This window comes from Fukomys damarensis, unplaced genomic scaffold (genome assembly GCF_012274545.1).
Source record: "Fukomys damarensis isolate Sample0158 unplaced genomic scaffold, DMR_v1.0_HiC HiC_scaffold_21, whole genome shotgun sequence".
NCBI classification, from domain to species: domain Eukaryota; kingdom Metazoa; phylum Chordata; class Mammalia; order Rodentia; family Bathyergidae; genus Fukomys; species Fukomys damarensis.
In genome coordinates, this window is record NW_022900933.1 from 12,994,746 (window position 1) to 13,019,327 (window position 24,582).

Consider the following 24,582-nt stretch of genomic DNA (forward strand, 5'->3'; position numbering starts at 1 on the left):
CTCAGGAAAAGGGGCTTCCAGAACTGCTTTGCAAAGTGCCAAGAACAATGAAATAAGTGTTCAAAGCAAGGAGGAGTATTTTGAGAGGAATAAATGGCAATGTGTATTTTACTGTGATACCTTTAAAAACCTTCAACTGTCGCTCCACGTCTGGTCGGTTCATGCCTAAAAATTCAAAAGTCTCTGTGGGGGAATAGAGATCATGTCACTCTGTAGAAAGTTCAGGGTAACTCAGGGTTCTCACACTGCCATCCACTGGGTGACCCAAGTCCCGAGAGCCAGGAGATACGCTGGAACCCTCTGGATGAAGCCACTGAGCCTGTGCTCAGGCAGCTGTGAGAAAAGAGGGTTGGAGCACATATCAGACCTACTCCTTTCTTCCCTGTATGGAGCAGAGTCTCAGCACCCTGAATCTGCTGTGGCCCAGCTGTTTCCTCTAAAGTGCTCTCTGTGGTTGGTTTGGCATGTGTTTGTTGGTTTATCCCCTTTAAATCTTCTCCTGGGGAAGCTGCTGAGAGGGACTTGGCTTGGCCCATGTTCCTCACCTCCTGGGATAATATTTTTATTCCTGGATGGAGTGGCCCAGTGCCATTGGACTCTGACCACTCTGCCTCCTAGCACAGGATGCCCTGGTTGGCTTTTAAGAGCTGGTGGGGAGAAGGGTTTCCTTGTAAGGAGGGAAGAAGGCATTAGACAAGGTGCATATGTCAGATGGCTTTTTAAATAGAGGTTTTTAAAGTCTAGGATTACACTCCATGTCACATACTTCCCTCTTTTTCTCTTACTTTTCTCTGTTACTTTTTTAAAATCCAGAAATCACAGCTCCCACTCTATGGATTAAGCACTTGGTGATCAAGGACTCCAAACTGAACAACACGAATGTAAGAAATTCAGGTAAATAATTTTCCTTGAATTATATACACACTTTATCCCGGGTTGATTTACAGTTGCTCTTTGACTACCTACTGTGTGGGTTGGACAAGTCATTTAATTTATCTGGTCCTCAATTTCCACAGCTGCAAAATAAGGAGACTACATGGGTTCATTGCTTCCAGCTTTTTTTTTTTTTTATTGAGTTTATTGGTACATTTAGGGATACAGTACAGTTACATTCATTAATATACACACTATCCCTGGTTGATTTACAGTTGCTCTTTGACTACCTACTGTGTGGGTTGGACAAGTCATTTAATTTATCTGGTCCTCAATTTCCACAGCTGCAAAATAAGGAGACTACATGGGTTCATTGCTTCCAGCTCTTTTTTTTTTTTATTGAGTTTATTGGTACATTTAGGGATACAGTACAGTTACATTCATTGTTGGGATCATGTACCTTTACATGGCAAGTCTTGATTCTCATTTTTTTCCCCTTACCTCTGCCCTCCCTTCACCCCCTCCTCCCCTCCCCATCTACAAACACTTTATTTTCATCTTTTCATTCTCTCACATTTTTTTCTTTTCCCTTTTTGTTCTTCCCCTACGTATCACACCTTCCCTACACCTTTAGCTCCTTTCCTCCCATTTCTAAATGTCAGTAATCTTATTAGAATCTTATGCATTGTTGCAGAATATTCACACCAGGGAAACTATTTGGTATTTACACATGTGGGACTTATTTATTTCACTTAGGAGTATATCTTCAATATGTATCCATTTTCCTATGAATGAATCTATTCTCTCGCTCTTTATGGCTGAGTAATATTCCATTTTATAGAAAAACCACATCTTCTTTATCCAGTTTCCAACGGATGGGCAAATAGGTTGTTTCCAAGATTTAGCTATTACAAACTGTGCCGCTATAAACATGGGTGCACATACTTCTCTGTGATATGATTCTTTTAGTTCTCTTGGAAAGATACCCAACAGAGGGATGGCTGGGTCAAATGGAACCTCCAGTCCAAGCTCTTTGAGGTATCTCCATATTGATTTCCATAGTGGTTGCACTAGTCTGCACTCCCACCAACAATGGAGGAGGGTTCCTTTCTCCCCACAACCCCGCCAACATTTGTTATTGTGTGATTTCTTGATAGCAGCCATTCTTTGTGGGGTGAGGTGGAATCTCAGTGTTGTTTTCATCTGCATCTCTCGAATGACCAGTGATGTGGAACATTTTTTCATATATTTTCTTGCTGCTTTCACTTCTTTGTATGAGAAATGTCTGTTCATTTCGGATGCCCATTTTTGGATCGGGTCTTTATATTTGGGGGGACTGATTGTTTTGAGTTCTTTATATATCCTTGATAATAGTCCTTTGTCTGAGGTACAGCTGGTAAAAATTTTTTCCCACATTGTAGATTGTCTCTTAGTTCTGCTAATGGTTTCTTTTGAAGTACAGAAGCTTTTTAGTAAGATGAGATCCCAGTTGTTGATTCTTTCTGCTAGTTCCCGTGCTACTGAGGATTTGTTCATAAAGTCTTTTCCTATACCAATGTCTTCCAGAGTTCTGCCTAACTTACTTTCCAGCAAGTTTAATGTTTCTGTTTTAATATTTAGATCTTTAATCCATTTGGATTTTAATTTAGTGCATGGCGAAAGATAAGGGTCTAATTTTAATCTGTGACAGGTTGATATCCAGTTTTTCCAACACCATTTATTAAAGAGGCTATCTTTCCTCCACTGAGGATGGTGAGCTCCTTTGTCGAAGATGAGGTAGCTGAGTACATCTGCATTTGTTTTTGTGTCTTCCAGTCTGTTCCATTGATCCTCAGGCCTATTTCTTTGCCAGTACCATGCTGATTTTATCACAGTGGCTTTGTAGTATAGTTTCAAATTGGGAATTGTTACACCTGGTGCCATGTGACTGTTGCCTATAATGGCTTTTGCTATTCTAGGTCTCTTGTGGTTCCAAATGAATTTTTGGATTCTTTTTTCTAGTTCTGTGAAATATAGTGTTGGAATTTCAATTGGCATTGCATTGAATGTATATAGCAGTTTCGGTAGTATGGCCATTTTCACTATGTTGATTCTTCCTACCCAGGAGCAGGGGATATCTTTCCATTTTTTTATATCCTCTTCGATTTCTTTTTTCAGAGTGCTGTAGTTTTCAGTGTAGAGATCTTTTGTTTCTTTTGTTAGATTGATTCCTAGATACTTCATTTTTTTGGATGCTATTGTAAAAGGAATTTTTTCCCTTATTTCTCTTTCTGTCTGTCTGTTATTTGTGTATAGAAAGGCTATTGATTTTTGGGTATTCACCTTGTATCCAGATACTTTACTGAATCTGTCAATTAAGTCTAGAAGTTTTTTGGTGGAGTTTTTTGGATCTTCAATGTAGAGTATCATATCATCAGCAAATAATGATAGTTTAACTTCTTCCTTTCCTATCTTTATTGCTTTAATTTCTTTCTCTTGTCTAATTGCTGTGGCTAATGTTTCCAGAACTATATTGAAGAGAAGTGGCGATAGTGGGCATCCTTGTCTTGTTCCTGATTTTAACATGAAGGTTTTCAGTTTTTGGCCATTCAATATGATGTTGGCTGATGGTTTTTCATAAATAGCCTTTATTAAATTGAGGTATAGACCATCTATTCCAATTTTTTGCAGGGTTTTTATCATGAATGGGTGTTGAATTTTATCAAATGCTTTTTCTGCATCTATTGAGAGGATCATATGGTTTTTGTCCTTGACTTTGTTAATATAATGTATTACATTCACTGACTTTCGTATGTTGAACCACCCTTGCATCTCTGGAATAAATCCGACTTGGTCATGATGGATGATCTTCTTAATAATCCTCTGTATTCTGTTTGCTAGTATCTTATTAAGGATTTTTGCATCTATATTCATTAAGGAGATTGGTCTGTAGTTCTCCTTTTTGGTTGTATCTTTCTCTGGTTTGGGAATCAGAGTGATACTTGCTTCCAGGAATGAATTTGGAAGTATAGCTTCTCTTTCAATTTCATTGAAAAGTTTGAAGAGTAATGGTAGTAGTTCTTCTCTAAATGTCTTGTAAAATTCAGCAGTGAATCCATCAGGGCCTGGGCTTTTCTTTGTTGGTAAGTTTTTAATTACATTTTCAATTTCACTGATTGTGATTGGGGTGTTTAAAATGTTTTTATCTTCTTCGTTCAACTTTGGTAATTCATAAGTATCTAGAAATCTGTCCATTTCTTCTGTGTTTTCCATTTTATTAGAGTACAGGTTCTCAAAGTAGGTGTTCATGATCCTCTGGATTTCTTTCGGATCTGTTGTGACTTCGCCTTTTTCATTCCTAATTGCATGGATCTGAGCCTTTTCTTTCCTTTTTTTGATAAGATTAGCTAAGGGTTTGTCAATTTTATTTATTCTTTCAAAAAACCAGCTCTTTGTTTCATTTATTTTTTGTATCGTTTTCTTAATTTCAATTGCATTGATTTCTGCTCGGATCTTTATAATTTCCTCTCTTGTTCGAGCTTTGGGTTTTTCTTGCTCTTGTTTTTCTAGGAGTCTAAGTTTCATCGTTAAGTTGTTTATTTGAGCCCGCTCTGTTTTCCTAGTGTGGGCATTCAATGTTATGAATTTTCCACGTAGAACTGCTTTCATTGTGTCCCAAAGATTCCTGTATGTTGTATTGGCATTCTCATTTATTTGTAAAAACTGTCTAATTTCTTCTTTAATTTCCTCTGTAATCCATTGATTGTTTAGGAGAGTGTTGTTCAGTTTCCATGTGCTTGTGAAGTTTCTATAGTTTCTTGTGCTATTGATGTCTAGTTTGATTGCACTATGATCTGATAATAAACAGGGGATGACTTCAATTTTTTTGCATTTATTTAGACCTGTTTTGTGAGCCAGTATGTGGTCTATTTTGGAGAATGATCCATGTGCAGCCGAAAAGAATGTATATTCTGGTTTTTGGGGGTGGAATACTCTATAAACATCTATTAAGTCCATGTGTTCCAAAGCTTGGTTCAGTTCTATTATTTCATTGTTGATTTTCTGCCTAGTAGATCTGTCAATTTGTGATAGTGGGGTATTTAAATCCCCCACTACAATTGTATTAGTGCTTATTTGGTTTTTCATGTTACTTAATATTTGTTTTATATAGTTGGGGGCATTTATATTTGGTGCATATATGTTTATGATTGTCAGCTCTTCCTCTTGAATTGTTCCCTTTACAAGGATGTAGTGTCCTTCTTTGTCTCTCTTAATGAGTTTTGGTTTGAAATTTACTTTATCTGAGAATAAGATTGCTACCCCTGCTTTTTTCTGGACTCCTGACGCATGGAGAATTGTTTTCCATCCTTTCACTTTCAGTCTATGGACTTCCTTTTGCACTAGGTGTGTTTCTTGTATACAACATATTGTTGGATTTTGCTTCTTAATCCATTCTGCCAATCTGTTTCTCTTGATTGGTGAATTGAGGCCATTAACATTGATGGTTACAACTGATATATTTTGACTTATTCTTGTCATGTTTTTGTCCATTTGTTGACTCTTTTTACTTTTTCTCCCATCTCCTTTTAGTTTCTTGCCTTGCCTATTTGATTTGGTCTGTTGGGCCTCATGTTATTGTGAATTTCGTTGTCCTTTTCTAGGATATTGTTTAGAATTCCTTGCAGTGCTGGTTTGGTGTTCATGAAATTTCTCAGGTGCTCTTTGTCGTGGAAGTATTTTATTTCCCCATCTATTTTGAAAGAGAGTTTTGCAGGATACAAAAGTCTAGGTTGGAGATTCTTTTCTTTTAGGACTTGGAATACCTCACTCCAGGCTCTCCTTGACCTAAGGGTTTGTGTTGAAAAGTCTGCTGTGATTCTAATGGGCTTCCCTTTGCATGTGATTTGTTTCTTTTCTCTTACTGCTTGTAGTATTTTGTTTTTCTGTTGGATTTCTGGAATCTTGATTATTATATGTCTAGGTGTAGATTTTTTTTGATCGTGGCTAGTTGGGGTTCTATATGCCTCACTTATCTGTATGTCTAATTCTTCCCTTCTGTTTGGGAAGTTTTCTGTCATTAATTCTGTGAAGAGCTTTTTTATATCATTTGTGTTTTCTCCTGTTTTTTCATGAATTCCTATCAGTCTTATGTTATTTTTCTTTGTATCGTCTAGGAGTTGTTGGATTGATTTCTCATGATCCCTTACTGTTTTTAATAGACCTCTTTTTTCACGGTCACTGACTGCTATCCTATCTTCTATATCTGAAATTCTATCTTCGCAATCTTTTATTCTGTTTCGTACACTTTCAATAGAGTTTTTAATCTCCTGGATATCTGTTTGAATCTGTTTTATGGATTCCATTTCTTTCCTCTGTTGGGCATTCATTGTTTCCATGTCTTTCTTATGCTGAGTCTTCATGGCTTCTATCACAGTCTTGAGCTCATCTATTTTTTTCTCAGTTTCTGCTCTAGAGTCTCGAATCATGACTTCTATTTTGCTCATCATCTCTCTGGCTAGCTGGGAAATTATTTCTGATTTGAATTTTTCTAGAGCCTGATTGATCAATTTTGTTACCTCCTGTGCTATGGGTCCAGGGAGTCCTGTTGGTTCACTATCAGACTTTTCATCCTCATTTGTCCTACTATTTGCTATTGGTGAACTGGATATTTGTTTTTGTGTCTTGCTTAAGTGTTTTCTCATTTTTATTTTTATTGTTGGGTTGTCCTTCTTTAATTTCTGGGTATTACTTAAATCTTCCTAATATAGTTGCGTTTTAGCTTTTGAGTATCTTATGACTCATAGACATTCTCGTTTTCATAATATCAGAGAAAACAACTCTTTAAATCAATCACCACTCTTTGTCCCAATTGATACATTCAGCAGCCCAATAGGATCAGGCACAGCTTGCCAACTGACCACTTATGGTAGTCATTAATGTATCACCTTTAACTCATGTGAATTAGATTAATTTCAAGAAGCAGCTCATAGTATGTTTGCAGTGAATATTCTTTTCAATATGGCATCTTTACCATTTAGGATGGGGGGTTCGACTTAGAACAAGAGGATTAGATAAGTGAAAGAATTAGAGCAGGTTTGAAGTGAATCCAGAGGTTGTAGAATTACCTTACTATCTTTACAAAGCTATTAAGTTCAGGGGGGATAGAGAGAGTGCAGGAATAAGGACAGGAATATATCCCCTTAACAGTAACAGGCGCTTGCCTTCCCTTGAAGGTACAGAGCCATGAGTGAGGTAAAATGACTGGAGAAAAGAACATAAAGAGAAACCCGTCCTAAAAACAAAAAATAAAAAAAGAAGTCTGAGTTCTTCAGGAACTGGAATAAAAAGGGAGATGAGGGACACTATGGTGGAGCAAGAGACTGAGTTGGAGAGACAGGACAGAAAAAAGAAAGAAATTTTAGGGTGGAAAGAGGAAAAAAGAGACAAGAGAGAGGGAAAGAAAAAGAATTTGAAGGTCCTCTTTCAGGCTATCTCTGATCTCATATTATACCACATGCACAGTCATATGCGGAACCCAATCCCCTGGTTATAGCTAGCCAATGGCTGTTCCTCACGACTGAGACTGAACACAATCTACAAAGCCTAACTTTAGTTTCCTTACCCTCAGGGTTGAACTCCACTCCGTTCTATTACAGGTTTCCCCTGCCCTTTCTTTAAAGATGATCAAAGTTCGGAGCTCAGAAAACTACCCTTCATGGGAACCTATGCCTCTGCAGAGTTGGTCTAAGGACTGGCCCGATCAGGAGTTTTGAGAACGGGGGGGGTGTCGTGTGGGTGTTTCAAGGGCGCCCGCGCGGCTACCTTCCTTCCTGGGTCTGTTGTCGCGCAGGCCGGGAGCTCCCACGCAGGCCGGGAGCTCGCGCGCACGCCGCCGGGTGATCGCAGACAGGCAGGCAGGCAGGCCCATTGCTTCCAGCTTTAATCTTCTTCAGTTATCATCTCCGGGATCATCTTTCATGAGCAGTTAATCCTTTTAGCTAAAACAATTTTGACTGTATACTTTAATATTTTGACTGACTTTCTGTATGCCGTGGAGGAGAATTTGAAAGAAGAAGGGCTGGGTATAATGAAGTTGAACTTCAAGCCTGAAGAGGCTTAGTTCTGTGTTTTTCAGGCTTTAACAGTTGGTTATAATCATGTTGAAAAAAAATTTTTTTGTTTGTTTGGTACCGGAGATCGAACTCGGGTCCTTGTGCTTGAGAGGCAGGCAGCAGAACCACTGAGCTAAATCCCCTGCCCTATAGTCATGTTGTTTTTCTGGTCTGACCTTTCAAAGGTCTTGTAGATGGTCAAGTTTTGGCACTGAATGAAGCCTTTGTAGAAAGGTGATTCTTTTTTTTTTTTTTTTTTTTTTTTGCAGTTTGGTCAGATTTGTAGAGTTTGCTTACCACTAATAAGGATCAGAGTCAATAAAATTCATTTGTCATCAGTAAAGACTAAATGTTCATGAACAGAGAAATATATGAATAAATCAAATACCTTTCTCAGGGAGGATCCCTCTTTGTGAGAAATAGTACTTTCTGGTCGTACTTTATGTCTGGTTGTTGATTATAGCCATGTGACATTTTCCTTATAGGTGGCAAGGACTGTGAACAACTGAAACATGCTTTTGAACAGGCAGAGTTTGACTTAGCTGTTGTCACTAAGTGTGCTGTCATTGGCCCCTGTGTTGTCCTACAGGTGGTCATGTGAGGACTGGCCTGCAGTGAGCACTGAAAATCAACAGATGAACCCACACGGCAATAGCTGATTTTCTGTGTCTTGGGCTGGTCAGCCTCTCTCTGTGAATCTGGTTCAGTCTTTGATAAAAGCTAGAGGTATGGGGTGGTGGGATGGAAGAAGTAGTGTGAATTACCTTGGACTAGAGTCTTTGACAGAATAGTGCAGTGGTTGCAGCACAGACTTTGGAATCAGCAAACCCTGGGCTGACATTCTGACTCTAACAGTTGGTGACTGATCCTCCCAGTCAATTTAAATAATTGCCTTAGGCCTCAGTTCTTATCTGTAGAATAGGATTATGACTCAGAAGACTGGTTAAAGGTTTACTAAACTAATATCTATGGGGTATTTGATGGCTGGAAAAATAATAAGTGTATGACAAATGATATATATTTTTATCATTATCACTGATAGGACTAGTGGGAATATTAATGACAGTGCTTATTGTGAGAATTCTTCAATCAGAAAAGGATTTATGATTGTCACCCTAACTAACGGCATCTATTAGATGAACTTCAAAGGAACTTCCTCCACTCCCCTCTCACTGTTAGGTAAACAGAATAAGTTACAAAGAAGTGAGGTTAGTACCTGTCATGCCAGATGCTAGAAGTAACATTTGTAAATGGTCTGTCTTGTCCCTGAGACCTTAGAAGTTCTGCAAGCTCTCAGTGAGAAGATTAATTCTCATTCCATGACCAAGTGGCCAACAGGAGGCTTAGTTCTCTGAATTATACACCACCTTTTGCCTGAAACATTCACTTGACATTTAGTAATTGCTTTCATGAATTTGTTTTCTGTCTATCAGTCTTTAACTCTGTGAGCACAAGGGCTTTATCACCTGCTTATTCCATCTATTATAGAATCTAACTCAATGCATTCCATTGCTTTGGGGAAGACAGAGGAGAAAGATCATCATCATTATCATCAGGAAAACTGGACTATCACTGTCATGGTGGCTAGCCCTGAAGAACTCCACATTTGTTTGCTCATTTCACCATAACCCTATGAAATAACTGATGTTATTGTGTGTCTATGATCTCTGTCTTGTGGCCACTGTCCGCATAATCAGACAAGAGTTGGAGGCTGAAGAGAGAGTGATAGCTAGTAAGTGCTCGGGCTAGAGAAAACTAGGTTTTTAAGATTACAAAGCCTGTCTCCTTGGGCTATATTCTGAGTGTGATACTGTGATGATGTCAGCTTCTGCTTTCTTTTTATCTGCTCTTTTTCCTTGTAGTTTACTATTAGGGTCTTGTTAAGAAATTATTTCCAGGCAGGTATAACTACCTTACTTTTGTTGGAGTGACCCAGCCACCTTTAACTGTCCTGGTTGGCCCCGGTCGTGTCTGTAAGATCAGTGTGTAGGACAGGATGGTGGTGTGCAAGCTAATAGTTCTCTGGGAGAAACTGAGGCCAAGCATAATTATTAGGTATTAGCATCTTACTAATCTAACCTAAGAAACTGAGACTGTCCATTGTGATCAACTGACGGTACCAACTGAGTGCCTGTCAGTCTTTATATACAGTGGTACTCTGTGCATGAGCATAATTCTTTCCACAATTCTGGTCACAAATCGATTTGGACGAGAACTGAATCAATTTACCCGTAAAGTCAACACTGAACCTAGCCGTTGAATTTGACTCAGTTCTTGTCCAATTTGGTCTGTGGCCAGAATTGTGGAAAGAATTAAGTTCGTGAATGGAAATACCACTGTAATTGTATGTAAAAGACATGTTTCCACAAAGACATATAGCAGGGGGTGGCAAGAGGTCAGCTGACTGTTTTATTGGGACATAGCCACCTTGATTCATTTATTTATCATCTATGACTGTTTTCCTCTACAAGAGCAGACTTGAGTAGCTGTGGTGAGCCTATATAGCCTGCAAAGCCTAAAATATTTTCTGCACAATCTTTATTGTGAGGAAGTTTGCTGGCCACTGGAATATGTGATTGAACAGAAGCAATTGCATGGGAGTGTGTACCTTGGGTTGTGTCAGTTGAGTATTTTAGCCCCTTCCTAGAGCGAGTGGAAGCAGGGGCTGTGGCTCCTGAGATACCCAGGTGGGCCTGCAGCAGCACAGGAACTGTCAAAAGTCTTCATCATCTCCCTGAGCCACTGGCAGGCTTTGCCGTCCTGATCCTGCACATGATTTCACAAATGTTGCCAAGGAGGCATTCCAAGGTTTGCTGTTTATAGGGAGGCGGGTAGGGATTCTTTTGCATTTAGTAGAGATGAACCATGTAATGGGCAAAGCATGGGCTTTTAAATCAGATGAACCTCTAGACCTCACTTCCAATGCTAGCATCCCATTGGGGAGGCTTGTGAGTATGGGAGGCTCACTCAGCTACCCTGAGTCTCGATTTCCTCATATGAAAAAAAAAAAACAAAAACCAAAAACAAAAAACACATTGCAGGATTTTTTGAGGTTTCAACTACAGATGTATAATGCTTGGTAGAGTAAGTACACCATAAATGATAACAAAACAAAATAAAAAACCCTAGCTACTGTGATGAAATATCTTTATGTATTTCTAGCATGTTGTCTCAGTTTAATGAGAAGCCAGGCACACTTTGTCGGTAACTGTCTCTAGGCATCTGGAGAAGACAAGAGCCCTAGGGTTTACATCTAAGACCATTTTCCATTAGAGTTCGATGGAAGAGTCTGGTTTCAGGCGAGCTCCACTCGTATGCCTGGGGAAGTTGCAACAGGCCTCTGAAGCCTGTCTGGGTGAGACCTCTTCTCAGCTATCTCATAGAGGCAAAGACTGTCCCAGTTTCTTTTACACCCCAAACATCCTTTTTTCACACTCAGACCCTGTGACGCCAGGTTTGTTTTCTGGACTGGGGACTGTTGATGTTGGAAGGGTTCCACTGGGCAGCTGAAGTTGTGCAATAACATGAAACACAGGCCTGCAGACATAGCCAGTCTCCCTCGCTCGTCTTGAAGGGCTTGGTCCTTGTTTTGAAGGCTTTGTCATGTGGTCGGTGTGGTCAGTGTTGCTTTTGAGTCCTTGGCAGCTTCCACCTCAACAGATCTGCCTGCTCCTTCTTCTCTTCCATTTTTGCCTCCAGAGCGCCACAGGCTCTTGCTGCACCCAGGAAGATGTACCTGACGGTCAACACCTTGGAACTTGACAGCAACAACATCTGTTTTCTCGTGGCTGAACAGTGGCCAGGGCCTCTGTGCTGCCTTTATAAGGATTCCTTAAAATCAAGAATTAGCTACCAGTGTGTTTCTTACAATGCCTATAGTTTAAAATATCATGTAAACCACTTACATTTTACAAGAGAGTGATGAGATAAAATAAATGTCAATCATTGGGCTTTATTTCTAATTCTTCATTCTACTTCTCATGGCTTCTCATTTGACTATTTTCACATACTTGATAAGTCTTGGTATGGCAAAGCTCTGTGCTTCCTCCTCTGGAAAAGCACAGTCTCTCAGGAAATAGGGTCGTGTGTGCCTTCGCTCTTCTCATTGGGTGCTTCAGTAATGTTCCTGAGGCCCAAGCCTGCTTTCCTCTGCTCTGGGAGCTTCCCTTAACTCTCATGGCCTCCATCGAAGATGATGGACTTCTCTCTGCATCATCCACCTCTTTTGTCCTTTATATTTTCTAGTTAATTCTTTCATGAGCTGATCAGAGACTTTGTGAAGGCCCTAGAACCTGGCCTGTGCGTTACATCCCAAAGGACCATACCTCTCCTCCCTTGCTTCTTTGACCAACAGAGCTTCCTGCTGTTCATCAACTCATGGTGACTCTGCTCCCTGAAAATGGAGCCACCATCAGAGACCCAAGGTAGAAATGTTTGTTTTATAAGTTTTGCCATGAAAACATTGCTCCCATCTCCTTCTATGTGAGAATGTCTAGGTTTGCCCAAGACACTGTCCATGTCACAGTAAGCCATCCACAGGGTCAGAATGTTGCTCTTCCGGCCTGCTTTGGGAACCCAGGCCATACGTTTCACTGCCCTTCCCTCATCCAGTTCCTGCTGGGACCGTTACTTTGGTGGGGACCGCACCTCCTGGCCAAATCCCTTATCCCTTAAGCCTACACACTTGGTCTGCCTAGAAACCGTGGGCTGATGTAATGACCTGAGGCCTGGAAAAATAAACAGCTCACAAGGAAACCAGCGGTAGCCCTTGTAAGCAAATATCCCACAGCCACCTGGAATCTCGCACATGACGTGATTGGAAGGAAGAATGACTAATCTGCTAACGTTAGCAGTCGGGGATGCGTCTGGGCTTATGTGCATTTAAAATTTCTTTGTAAAAACAAACCCTGGATATTTATTTCTATAACTGGCCTTCTCGGTATCTGGCCATCTGTGTCATACAGGTGCCTTGGCCAATTATGGCCGACAAAATTGAGCTAGTTCTGGGGCCAGGTGGTCATCCCTGTGGCTTTCTCCATGGCAACAAAGGCTTTGTTCTTTCTCTCACTTTTCCTGTGCTCAGAGGAGTGCTAATCATGTCTAGAGGCCCCAGAGAGTCTAGCTCCACAGTTCATTTTCACCTTGTTTTAAAATTAGCTCCTTTTCCCCATGTTGACTACTTTGGAACACAGACTGTGGACATGTCCCAAAATTTCCTTTTGGTCTCCGCTGCTAAAAATTGAAATCAGAGATCCTGCCTAGGTACTGTAATTGGCTTATTCCAATTTGCTGAGAAGTCAACAATGGTTATTGCTACAATCTGAAGGTCTTTATTCTGCATTTATTTGTAAAATGTCTTTGGAAGTAGGAAACATATACACCTCATGAACACACAGTATGCAACAGTAATATTTTGGGAAGTAAAGAATGAAGTTATGATCCTTTATTTTTGACAAATTAAAAAATCTCTTTCCTGTCATCCTACTTTGTCCCTTCTCTTCCTTTCTTGCCTGAGTTTTTATTCTAGCACTTGTCCCTTAAAGAAAAGAGCCTATCAAGTCAAGGTCAGTAGAGTTACTGAGGAAAACTAGAAAGAAGACAGCTTACTATTTCTCAGTATTTGTCATTGCAGAGCTACTGAGGCATTTCCCAGCCTTTATGGAGGAAGGGTCAAGTCTGCTCACTTGTGGTATGAGTCAATAGAGACAGGAACTTTTCTAAACTTGAGTAGGTATGAGTCAGTAATACTTTGGGAGGGAGTTAAGAGGAAAAATATCTACTTGCTATATTGGTACAATCCATTTCAGAACAAATTTCCTCTGCAGAATTTATATCTTGTTCTCCCTGCCCCTTGGGAGCTCAGCATCTATCTCTGTGAGAAGGAAACAGGCACTGCTTTAGACCATGGTGAGCTGTGCACGACCATGTTAGGTTCTGCAGAGTGAAAACTATTTAGACAAGGTTTGTAATTTTGCCTTACACCTCCTCAACCATGACTTTTCATCCTAACACCTTGAACTGTTTACATTGCCAATGGCAAACACCCCTGTGAGGAGTGCTCTCAGCCAATGTTGGGCATGTGGAAATGGGCAGTTTTGCTTGGATATGGGGCCTCTGAGATGCAGCAGTTTAGGTGTGACTTGCAGGCCACGTAGTGGTCTTGTGCAAGGGGAACGAGGTACAAGGGAGAATGTGAAAGCACCTAGCAGTCTTGCCCTTGACTCAGACCTTGGGTGTTGCTCAGGTGCCACTGGGATGCAGGGGGGCTGGGATTAGAGCATGCCCCTGAGCTGTGGGAAGGTGCACCTGATCCTGTGTGATTATAAGATCATGGACCATTAGAGTAAGAAGTACCTGTGGGTCATCTAGTCCCATTTCTTCTTATTCAGCAACAGAATGGAAACCCCCACTGAAGGCTTTGTCCATCAGCTATTATGTGCCAAGGTCATCTTAGGAGGAGAGGATAGTGGAAACACAAGGAATAGCAAAGGAAGGAGCTGACCATTGAGCAGTGGCAGAGGTATGGTCCACCTCAGTAGGGAGGGATATTTTATCACTCACATTGTTTTGAGTTTCCAGCTCAGTGATGATAAAAATGAGGCTGACTCTTAATTGCATTATTTTTTTAGTTTACCTACAGTGTGCCCCTTTATTGCTTGAGTGGGCCAGGCTGTCCCATTACCTGACCTTTGGTCAGCCCTTGCAGTCCAGTTGAGGAGACCAGTCCTTCACATGGATAGGCCCAGAAGACCAGGTTTATGCCTCATTGCTGAGGACACTGCCATCAATACTTTACACTACTTTTACGTTTATTTATGTTTTTAAAAATTCTTGCGGAGCTGGGGGTTGAACCCAGACCCTTGTCATGCTGAGCAAACACTCTACTACCACTGAGCTACACCCCCAGCCACCTGTATTATTACATCTGAGCTTCACAAAGATCTTTTGAAACATATGGTAGGGTCACCCTACTTTTCCAGGTAAGGAACCTGGGAATTTAAGAATTTAAGAAAACTGGCCAAGGTCACACAGTAAGAAAGCCAGATCCATTGATCCCGAAGCCAGTGCTCTTGACTGTCAGGTTACGCTGCCTCTGTTCCAGCTGTTTTTGGCTTCTATAGAGGCTTTCAATGTGCCAGTCTCTGGGTGGAGCATGCAGGAGCAGGGGGATGAGCATGAAGAGAAAGCTCAGGTGAAGCATCTTCCCTCTGAGTGCCCCGAGTTTCCAGCAGAGGTTTCATACCACTCCAATGTTTCCATCTGGGGTGGACCTGAAGCTCACCCTTCTCCTGGTTCCTTGGTTGGGGTGGGGACACAGTATGTCTCATCCAGAGGGTTCTCCAGAGCCACTGTAGGTTATGACTGGGGGAAGATGATGTTTTTTATTACCTTTTGCTACTTAGTTTGCAGAGAAAGTGGCTTTTAGTTTAAAGGAGGCGAGGAAACCCATTCCTGTGCAAGTGGTGACTTTATTAAATGTGTGCACGTTCCGTTTCTAATCTTCCCACCCCCACCTCTGATACACACCTGGGCACAGTTCCAGGGGCTGACTTTGCTCTGTTTGCTGGAGACTTTTGCTTGTCCCTGGCCTGGCAGGGCTTCTCCTCTGGGCCTCTCTTTTCCTCAGCCGATTGTCTGCCCTCTGTCCTGAAGGGCAGCCCTGAGCAATGCTTCAGTGGGCTCCCCTTCGCTGCAGGAGTGTTCGGAACTCCTGGGTAACGCTGAGTAACGTGGATGTTGAGGATTGGGATTTGGCTCTGGCCAAGTGGCACTCGGTGACGTGGATGATGGAAAACCCATGGCAAAAGGGCAGGCAGGGCCAGCCCAGCAAATGGCGCTTGGAAAAATGATCCTCTAGAGGCCACTTAGCCCCTCCTGTGAAAAACGCTAAGTCCACAAGTAAGAAAAATAACTTATTCACATAGTTGGCTGGAAACCATAGGTGCTAAGACCCCATGTGGCTAAATAAACAGAAAGGCTCAGTGATGTACCATAAATCATTCCCAAAGACTATTGACTCCAGCCAGCCCCTCCCCTAAGCACAGTCCTGTGCTCCTTCCCAAGCAGCAAACTCACTTCCTGAAAGCCTATAGTACCTTCCCCTCTTTTGCTTCTGTAGTCCTTCCTTGTCCAGTTCTTAGCCACCAAGCAGTTTAGAGTGGACCCCATTTCACCCACTCACATGTTCCCACCAACCTGGAGAATCCGGGGCAAGAGCCACTGAATTCTTCACGGCTCTGAAATCTCATGTTGTGATTTAGAAAGGTTATTTTTAACACATAGCTTGTTATTTTGGGTTATCCTTCAGCATTTTGTTCATTTTTGATAAGAGGCGAGGTGGGTGGTGTATCCAAAGGGGTTTCAGGGTCATTGCAGGCGAGACAGTGCTAGTGTTTTCCTTAATATTCTTGGCCCTGCAGGATCATTCCTTTTGCAATGAAATGTAAGTAAGTACCTCTCATTTTTCAGACTGGATAGCCTGTGATTGATGTTTCCCTCTAAGGAAATCCAGTCTTGATGGTCTGAGGATTGGGTGTAGCATTTCCCAGGATGAGTCAAGAAACAGATATGCTCTTTTTCAGCCCCTGTGGTCTCATCTTCACCATAGGCATTTGTTCCACCGTTGGCAGCCTCATCTCTGGAGCATCAGACTAGAGCAATTTCTTGGACTAACTACTCTTCACGGATTCCTTACTCTAAGGATTCCATGGTTCTCCCCTGAGTGAGGAGCTGGCACCAGGGATAGGGGTGGGGGAAGGTCAGGAAAGACCTGGCTCTCAGGAGCTTACAGTCTAGTGAACACAAGGAGCCAAGCATGCTGGGAGAGGCACAGAAACTCAGCAGGGTCTGCACCGCGCCTCAGCCTTGTTGCAGCAGGGCTGGCAGAGAAATCTTCAGGGATGGAAAACCTCTTGAACAAGGATAAATTAAGATCTCACAGGGCCAGAGATTTAGCTTAGTGGTTCCACCGCCTGCCTCATAAGCACAAGGGCCTGAGTTCGATCCTTGGTACAAAAAAAAAAAAAAAAAAAAAAAAAAAAAAAACTCACGGCTAGTTCTTCTGCATGTTATATCTTACAGAACTCTTCTGGCCTCTTCAGGGCCTGTCATGGCATCCGAATAAGGTATAGACCTATTAGCAGCTTGGGTGAGCTCCTGGGTCCTCCAAGGTTCTGGACCTTTGCACTTTCCTCCTGAGTCCTAATCTCCTTTGCCACTGGGTCCTCTTCTCTGAGGATGTTGTCCTGAGCCATGCTAGAGTCTCACTACCTTTTCTGTAATATAAGCCCTGCAGTCAGGATGCCAACCAGCCTCCTAGAGGAGGAGAGCTGCTGGGCCTGTCAGGAGATGGAATCTTTGGTTGAGGTGTCATCCTAATCCATGGCTTAAAGGCCCGTGACTTCTGGGTGTGGCTGTCTGTAAGGCTGGGCTTTTTCCTTGCATTCCTCTTTCCTATGAGCTTTATGATGATTTATTCTGTACTTGCACTTGGCCAGATTGCTAGGTATCCATGCTTGGTCAAGCACTGCCTAGATGTTGTGGAGAAGGCATTTTGTAGAGGTAGTGAACATTTAGTCATTTGACTTTAATCAGAGAAGATCGCCCTCCATGGTGTGGATGGGACTTTAAATTAAAGAACTTAAAAACATAGACTGAAGTTGCCCAGAGAAGGAGTTCTCCTTCAAGAAGTCCTGCCTGAACATCTAGCCTGTGGGCTTGACCTGTTGGTTTGTAACTCCAGTCTGCTCCATCACTTCTACCTGAATTTCCAGCCTGCTGGTCTCCCACATATTTCAGGCTTGCCAGTCCCCACAATTACATGATCCAAATCCTTAAGATTCCTCTCTTTGATTCTGTGTGTGATGTATGTATGTGCACATGTACAAGGGTATGTGTGTGGGTAGTGTGTGTGTGTGTGTGTGTGTCTTTGGCTTTCTCTGAACCTTGAATGATGCAGAACTTCTCTCTATCCATCTCTCCCACTGGCTCTGCCACCGTGAAATTCCTGTTTTCTTTCTCCAAAAAGCTCACAATGGGGCTGGCCCACTGTCACTGCTGCCTCAGTTATCTGAAGGTGCTTGGGGGTTGGATTATCCACTCTCTTGCCTTTTCTGTCAGTTCCTTCCTTCAGCACTTCCTCCTCTGGAAGGCAGCAGCCAGAAGGACTAGCCCAAGGAACTGAAACTCAGATCTCATGATGTTTATGTTTTTGGCTGGTTTTTGCTTTACAAAAATAAGTAAAGGAGAGAAAACAGAAAGATGATGAAAGAGAAAAGGTTCCCAGGAGGAAAGGATAAACTCTGGGCTCAAATTGAGATTGGGATTAGCTGGGAATGTAGGTTATTCATTCTGGCCTTTGCTCCTAATTACCACTGGTAATTGAGAGCAGGGAGGCATTGTCAGCCTTAGCAGATGGAGCTGTTCTCCTTGCTTATCTGGTCTTGGCAGGACAAGAAGGATCCGGGCCCTGGGCCTGGGCCTGCAGAAGGCTTTATGTTTGTCTGGTTCAACCTGGCCTCCCATCTCCTGTCCCGGTGCTGTCTCATCCACTCCTGCTTTGCTTAGTTCCCTATACTGTGTGTGATCAGTCAGTAGAAGAGGAGGCTGTGGGTTTATTGGAGGCAATGACTGGACTTGGTTTTATTTCTTCTACAGGATGTGTTTTAGTTGTGTCTCTCTTTTTGAGGTTGTCAGAGTTTTCAAGGGAAGCTTTAGCTACTCATTGCCAAGTGAGGAATGACCCAGGTTTCACCTCTCTCCATCACCCTAGGGATGGGATGATTGTTCCCTCTCCCCTCTTCTTTATTATATTTTCCAAGTACACACAGACAGTCCTGGCCTATTCCCATAGTCACTGGGCCAGATTTTCTCATCTTTTCCTCTTTCCCTCCACTTTTTAAAGCAGCAATGGAGTGTTTTAGTACAACAGCGTGTGTCCACTTTGGCGGACAGTGTGTGTCCACTTCTCCTCTCTCTTTGAATCAGTGATGGTGAAGAGACCCTTGAAATCTACCCCATGTCTTGCATTCTAGAAGGGAAAATGGATAGTTGTGAGTTTTGAGATTCACTTGGGAGCTGACTGAAAAGAGCTGGGTGTGACAGTGTTTACTAATCAGCACTTGCATGACTTCTGGAGAAGAACTGAGGGAATAATTTGATTGGTTGATTAGTTGATTGATTGAAGGACTTGCATGTGCTACAAAAATACAGTATAGATTGAGTAAGAGTGAGTCAGTCTCTATGTCTTGATTACCTATTGGCTGTATAAAAACTACTTCCAAAGTTACTGGATTATGATAAAAATTATTCATTCTTGCTAACTTGTGGGTTGACCTGGTGGTTCCTTAACTGGTTTTATCTGAATTCACTTGTGGACTTATCCAGATGAAGGATCAGTGGGGCTGGAGTATCCAAGATGACCTCTCAAAAATGTCTGGTAGTCGTGCTGCCTGTGGGCTGAGCTGCTTCTGTTTCCTCTGTCTCTCCTTCTCCAGGAAGCTAGATGGGCTTCCTTATGTGATGACCTCAGGATAGCTTCCAAGAGAGTGAAGGCCATAGGCCTCTGAAGTCCTTGGCTGGGCCTTTCAGCATCATCCCTCTGCCACACTATTGGTCAAAGGCAATGAGAGTCAGTGTGGATGAGTCCCCATCCACAAGGGCATGAGGACAGGAGGGGGGATTACTGGGAACTGTTTTATAATAAGCTAGTATATAAACTGAGTAAATGAAAGTGCAGGATAGGGTAAAAGTGAGGTTAGCCTGTGGCAATGAAGGATGTTGTTGTAAAGAGATGGAGAACAAAGCTGGGCTAGAATCCCAACTGTAGTTGTTTGCTCTTGATCACATCACCCAGCCAGTCTGTGTTCCTGCATCCTCTTCTGGGGTAGTAACGCCTGTCCTAGAGGCTGGGAGGAGGGTGATATGAGTTCATGCCAAGCTAGGCACATGGTAAACACTGAGGTAGATATTGGCTGCTGTTATTTGTTGTAGTTCTGTAATGGTAGGAAAATTACAAATTTGGTTTTAAGTTTTTTATTGTGAGAAAAGAAAGAAAAATACCACGGAACAAGCTTTGTTGTGTGCTTAAACTGAGAAGATAGTGGTAGTTTGGAAGAAGCTGAGCTCTCTCTTGCACAGTTTGGAACACAGCAGATTTGGAGTCATCCAAAAATCAGTGTGTTTTCCTCCAGGAGCAAGCTGTTAGAGGTAGAATCATCTTGGGATGGCAAGGTCGGCTTGACCATCCGTCGCTGTTACTGGAATCCCCAGCCTTCCTCTTTGCTGGCTGAGGGAACTTGGGAAGATTCTTGAGTCTGTCTGAAGTTCAGCTCCCTTGTCTACAAAGCAGGCATTCTCTTAGTGCTTGCCTCACATGGGTGATGAGGCAGGTAAAGCCCTTTGTCTCTCCCCTGGCCCATTTTACTCAATGCATATTTGCTTTTATTATTGTTAGCTGTAAACATGATTTTGAGGGAGATTTTCTCTTAATAAAAGACAAGCTGTGTACTCTTCACTAATGGATGGTGCTATTATAATAACTGTTCCTGTCTTCCTGGTTAGTGGGCACCAGAACTTGAAGGGACTGTATTAAAGTCATGAATAGGAAAATAATAAATATATAGAGTACTAAGTTCTGAATTTAGACTTCTCTTTTATTCCATGCTATCCATTTTCCCAGAGTAGTGAACTTTATCCTTTTTTGAATTAATTCTCCGCAGAAGCTGACTGTAAACATTTCTGAGCAGCCTTCGAGGACTTTCATAAATCCATCAACAGGGCCCAAACCATGGTGCACACCTCTTCTGACACGGCCACTGTCCACATTTCCATGAGCTTGAGGACTCTCGGGTTCATCCCCTGGAGGGGTGGGGAAAGCCTTCCTTCTTGCCTCCAGTCTGACTTTGGTCTGATTTATGCCTTGAGGAGGTTGGCTGGAGAGCCTTAATTTAAAGCCTCTGTTAAAGGTTGTTACAGAAACATGGTGCCAGTAAAACACTGTTTTCCCTCACTTTGCCTCCTCTATTGCTTCTTTCATGGCATGAAATGTGAGGCAGGAAAATAAGGCTACTAAATGGGAGTTGGGGGAATGGTTGCAAACCTCTTGTAAAATCCTCTTGAAGTTGACTTGGCACCATCCTCTGACAGGGGCTGAAGTCAAAGTTTTGGACCTTTTCGCTAAGTTTCCCAAGCCCCTTCCTCTCCCTACTCAGTTTCAGTCTCTTTCTGAAGTTGTCTCTAGATGCTGTTTTGCAATAGTTGTAAATGGAGGTGCATCTCTAGTCTGGTGTTCTGCAGCTATTTACACTAGCCAAGGAGATTTTCTTTAGCTTTGTTGCATTTGTGTTATGAAAACAATAGTTCTTATTTCATTTTCCAAATCAAAGTTACATTTCTGTGAATATGTCATATATGCCTGCCTCTTAGTCCTCAGATATTTTTAGGCCCCTAAGGAAATATTTTTCTTACTTTGCAGTGAAAATCCCTGGGCTGTTGCTCATCAGGATTTTTCTTAGTAGTGGGACAAAGAAGGATTTTTTTCCTTCATCTGAATCATTTCTCTAAGATGGTGTTGTGTGCACCTAAGGCTCTGTATACACCCATGGCTTATTTGTGCTTTCCCCAAGAGTGTGTCATTTTGAGTAGAGTTGAGTTTCTGTTATTTTGATCATTTGCACAGTGTTTAGTGAGTAGCACGGTTCTTCAGGTTCCTGATACCATATGGCTGTTCTAAGAGTGACGTATCGCACCATATCATAGAAATTCTAGGGGTTGCCCAAGACCTATAGTCCCATGAACTTGTTCAAGAGGAAAGTTATAGAATAGCATTCAAGAGAGAAATGAAGTCATCAGACTAAAGTAAGAGTACTAGTTCATGATGTGATCCCTTGTTTTGTAAAGAAAGAATAGGTGCATGTGTGTGTTTGCATGTGTCTGTGTGCATAGGGAAGATTTAAAGAAAGTGGAGGGTTTAACTTTGATGGGATTATGGGTTTTTAAAATTCCTTTATAAGAGAGAAAAATGCACTACTATTTATTTTTAGTAATTAAAGCCTAAAGAAACAAAAGGCAGAAAGGGGAACCAGGCTGGTTGACCGGATAGAATAGCCAAGTAGTGTAAGGTTCCATATAGGTGGCCCCGCCTGGTACAGGGTCTCCTACACTGACTCCAAGGAAATCTGCTTTGGCTGTTCAGACACAGTCACATGTTTGTGAAGGGGCAGAATGCACACACCTTCCTGGCAGGCTGGTTTTCTCTCCCGTTGCATGGAAGCAGCCTTGTGTGATCCCTTCAAGTCCGTCAGCCTACTTCATCCTGCTGTGTTGGAATGTGGGAAGGAGCTGGGCTTGGCTCTTGCTTCTGTTCCTCTTAGGTGCCAAGCATCACTCTGCATGGGGCTGGTGGCCATGGCTCTGTCCGGCTGTGTCTGGGCTGGGGAGTGTCTACATACACAAGCACTGTTGCACCAGCTTGCAGCCCCTGGCTCCTGTGTAGGCCTCTTCTGGAGCCAGTAGACAGCAAGCACATCAACAGGAATCACTCTGAAAATGGAAGAAATTCCAGCCCTGGTGCATAGTACACCAGGCTGGTTTGTGGCTGCAGCAGAGTTCAGTTGTGGAGAACACTGATGAGCCCTGGCAGTCTGGACCCCCAGCCCCTCACCCTGGGCTGGCGTGCAAGAGACACAGCCTGTCGGTGATGATTCATCTAACAAACCGTTGGTTCCTTGGGCAAGGCCTGGTCCTTGCCGTTTACTTTGGATGCTGATATAGAAGGTGGGAATGACAAATCACAGAAGTGATAGTCACCAGAGGCTGCATCTTCTCTTACAGAGAAAGTACACTCATGTGACCAGGAAAGGCAGAGTGCCCTGGAAGAGGCTCGGCAGAATCCCCGAGAGGGCATTGTCATCCCCGAGTGTGCCCCTGGGGGGCTGTACAAGCCAGTGCAGTGCCACCAGTCCACTGGCTACTGCTGGTGTGTGCTGGTGGACACAGGGCGCCCGCTGCCTGGGACCTCCACACGGTAAGCCCACTCAGGCCTGTCCTGACACAAGTGGACCAATTTATGGGCATCCTGGCATTTCTCAGCTTTACTTCCCTGGCTTGGTAGGAGTTCAGTCACAAGGAGACCAAATTTCCCATTCATGAGCAGATAAAGTTCTGGTAGAAAGACCCCAGGACCTGGAATCTGGTCACAGATCTGTCCCATTCCAGCTGTTCTCTGTGGAAAAGTACTAAATATATCTGAACCTCACTTACCAGATGAGAAGATTGTTGGGCAGCTTGACTTACTAGGTTCTATGGACCAAAAGAGATCCTGTGTGCCGATCTAAAGTGCCATCATTATTATGCTTGAGAGGTTAAAACGATATGCCTGAACATGTCTCAGTGGGCACATTTCTTCTGGATTGCCTTGTAGCTGCTGGACAGTGCAGGGGATATTTTGCTATGAACCCTGAGGACTCTGGGTTTGATGACAACATAGATCATTGCCAGGCAGAAGTGGCTGCAGGAGGCTCAGTTCCAGCTCCTCCCAAGCCCTGTGTCTCTCTCTTCCCAGTTATGTGATGCCCAGCTGCGAGAGTGATGCCAGAGCCAAGAGCGCGGAGGTAGAGGATCCCTTCAAGGACAGGGAGCTGCCAGGTGGGAGACTCTACCTTGTGGCACCTTCATGTCTTCTGTTCCTCTGTCCCCTCGTTGCAGAAGCAGCAGCCTCCTCCTCTGGGTCCCTCCCCACATGCAACATGGAGCATGGGATGCTGGACAGGTGCATTACAGGAGCATGGAGCCAGAGCTGTGGATTCTGTACCCCAGTCTGGGGTTTGTCCCTGATTAAGGACATCACTTCCCCTCGTTCTTGTGTCTATGTATAGAATGTAGTCATTGAGTTAAAACCCTGTCCCTATAATTATGTAATCCATTCCCCATCCTAGTGCAACTGGGGAAATGTTTCTGGGGCTCTGAACCATTTTTTCCAGGGCTGTGAAGAGAAGGCAACTTATAGGAAGGGTCTATCCTGAACAGTCTGGGCAATGCTTGTCACCTGCCTTTCAGAGTTTTTTTGTGGTGACAGAATGACCATGTAGGCAGGGTGAGTGGTGGGAGTGATAGGAGACACACAGGCAGGGGTGCAGAACCTCAAAGTGGCTGCAGTGCTAGTTTCCCTTATTCATCATGAACTCTGCCTGTGTGCTACAGTAAGATTACTAAATATCAGGGTCTTGGAATCCTGAGGACTACTCAGCACAGAGACAGGTGGGAAGTGGGGCCACCTTTCCATGACCCATCAGGGCTCTGAAGTGAAAACTGAAAGCAGAGAGTCTTGAGAGTCAGTGCTTTCCATGGGAGGTAGGTAGAAATCACCCTGTCACAAAAATGGAGTCCTGAGGCTAGTGCACCTTCTTGTAGCCATCCCCTCAACAGAGGAGGATGTAGGATGAGATGAGGGTGTAGCTATGGAGGTTTATTTCTGCTTGAGGTTTTGCTGGAATAATGCACTGAGAAGAAGAAGAACAAAGCATGTGGGAGTATTTACAAGAGAAATTCTACAGTTATGATCTCAACTGGTTGAGGGAGGAGTAAAACAGGAGGAGGTAATTTGGAAAAGTGGTGATCT

At 42.9% G+C, this 24,582-nt stretch overlaps 1 protein-coding gene across 3 annotated transcripts in view; it reads left to right on the top strand.

Annotated features, from left to right (window-relative positions):
• Positions 1-24,582, top strand: part of Smoc1 (SPARC related modular calcium binding 1) — a 103,419-nt gene that overhangs the window by 60,263 nt on the left and 18,574 nt on the right. For all 3 annotated transcript variants that reach the window (XM_010645371.3, XM_010645372.3, XM_010645373.3), the window contains exons 7-9: positions 814-894; positions 22,797-22,989; positions 23,527-23,609. In XM_010645371.3, the coding sequence (XP_010643673.1) occupies positions 814-894; positions 22,797-22,989; positions 23,527-23,609 (357 nt within the window). The remainder of the gene's footprint in view (positions 1-813; positions 895-22,796; positions 22,990-23,526; positions 23,610-24,582) is intronic.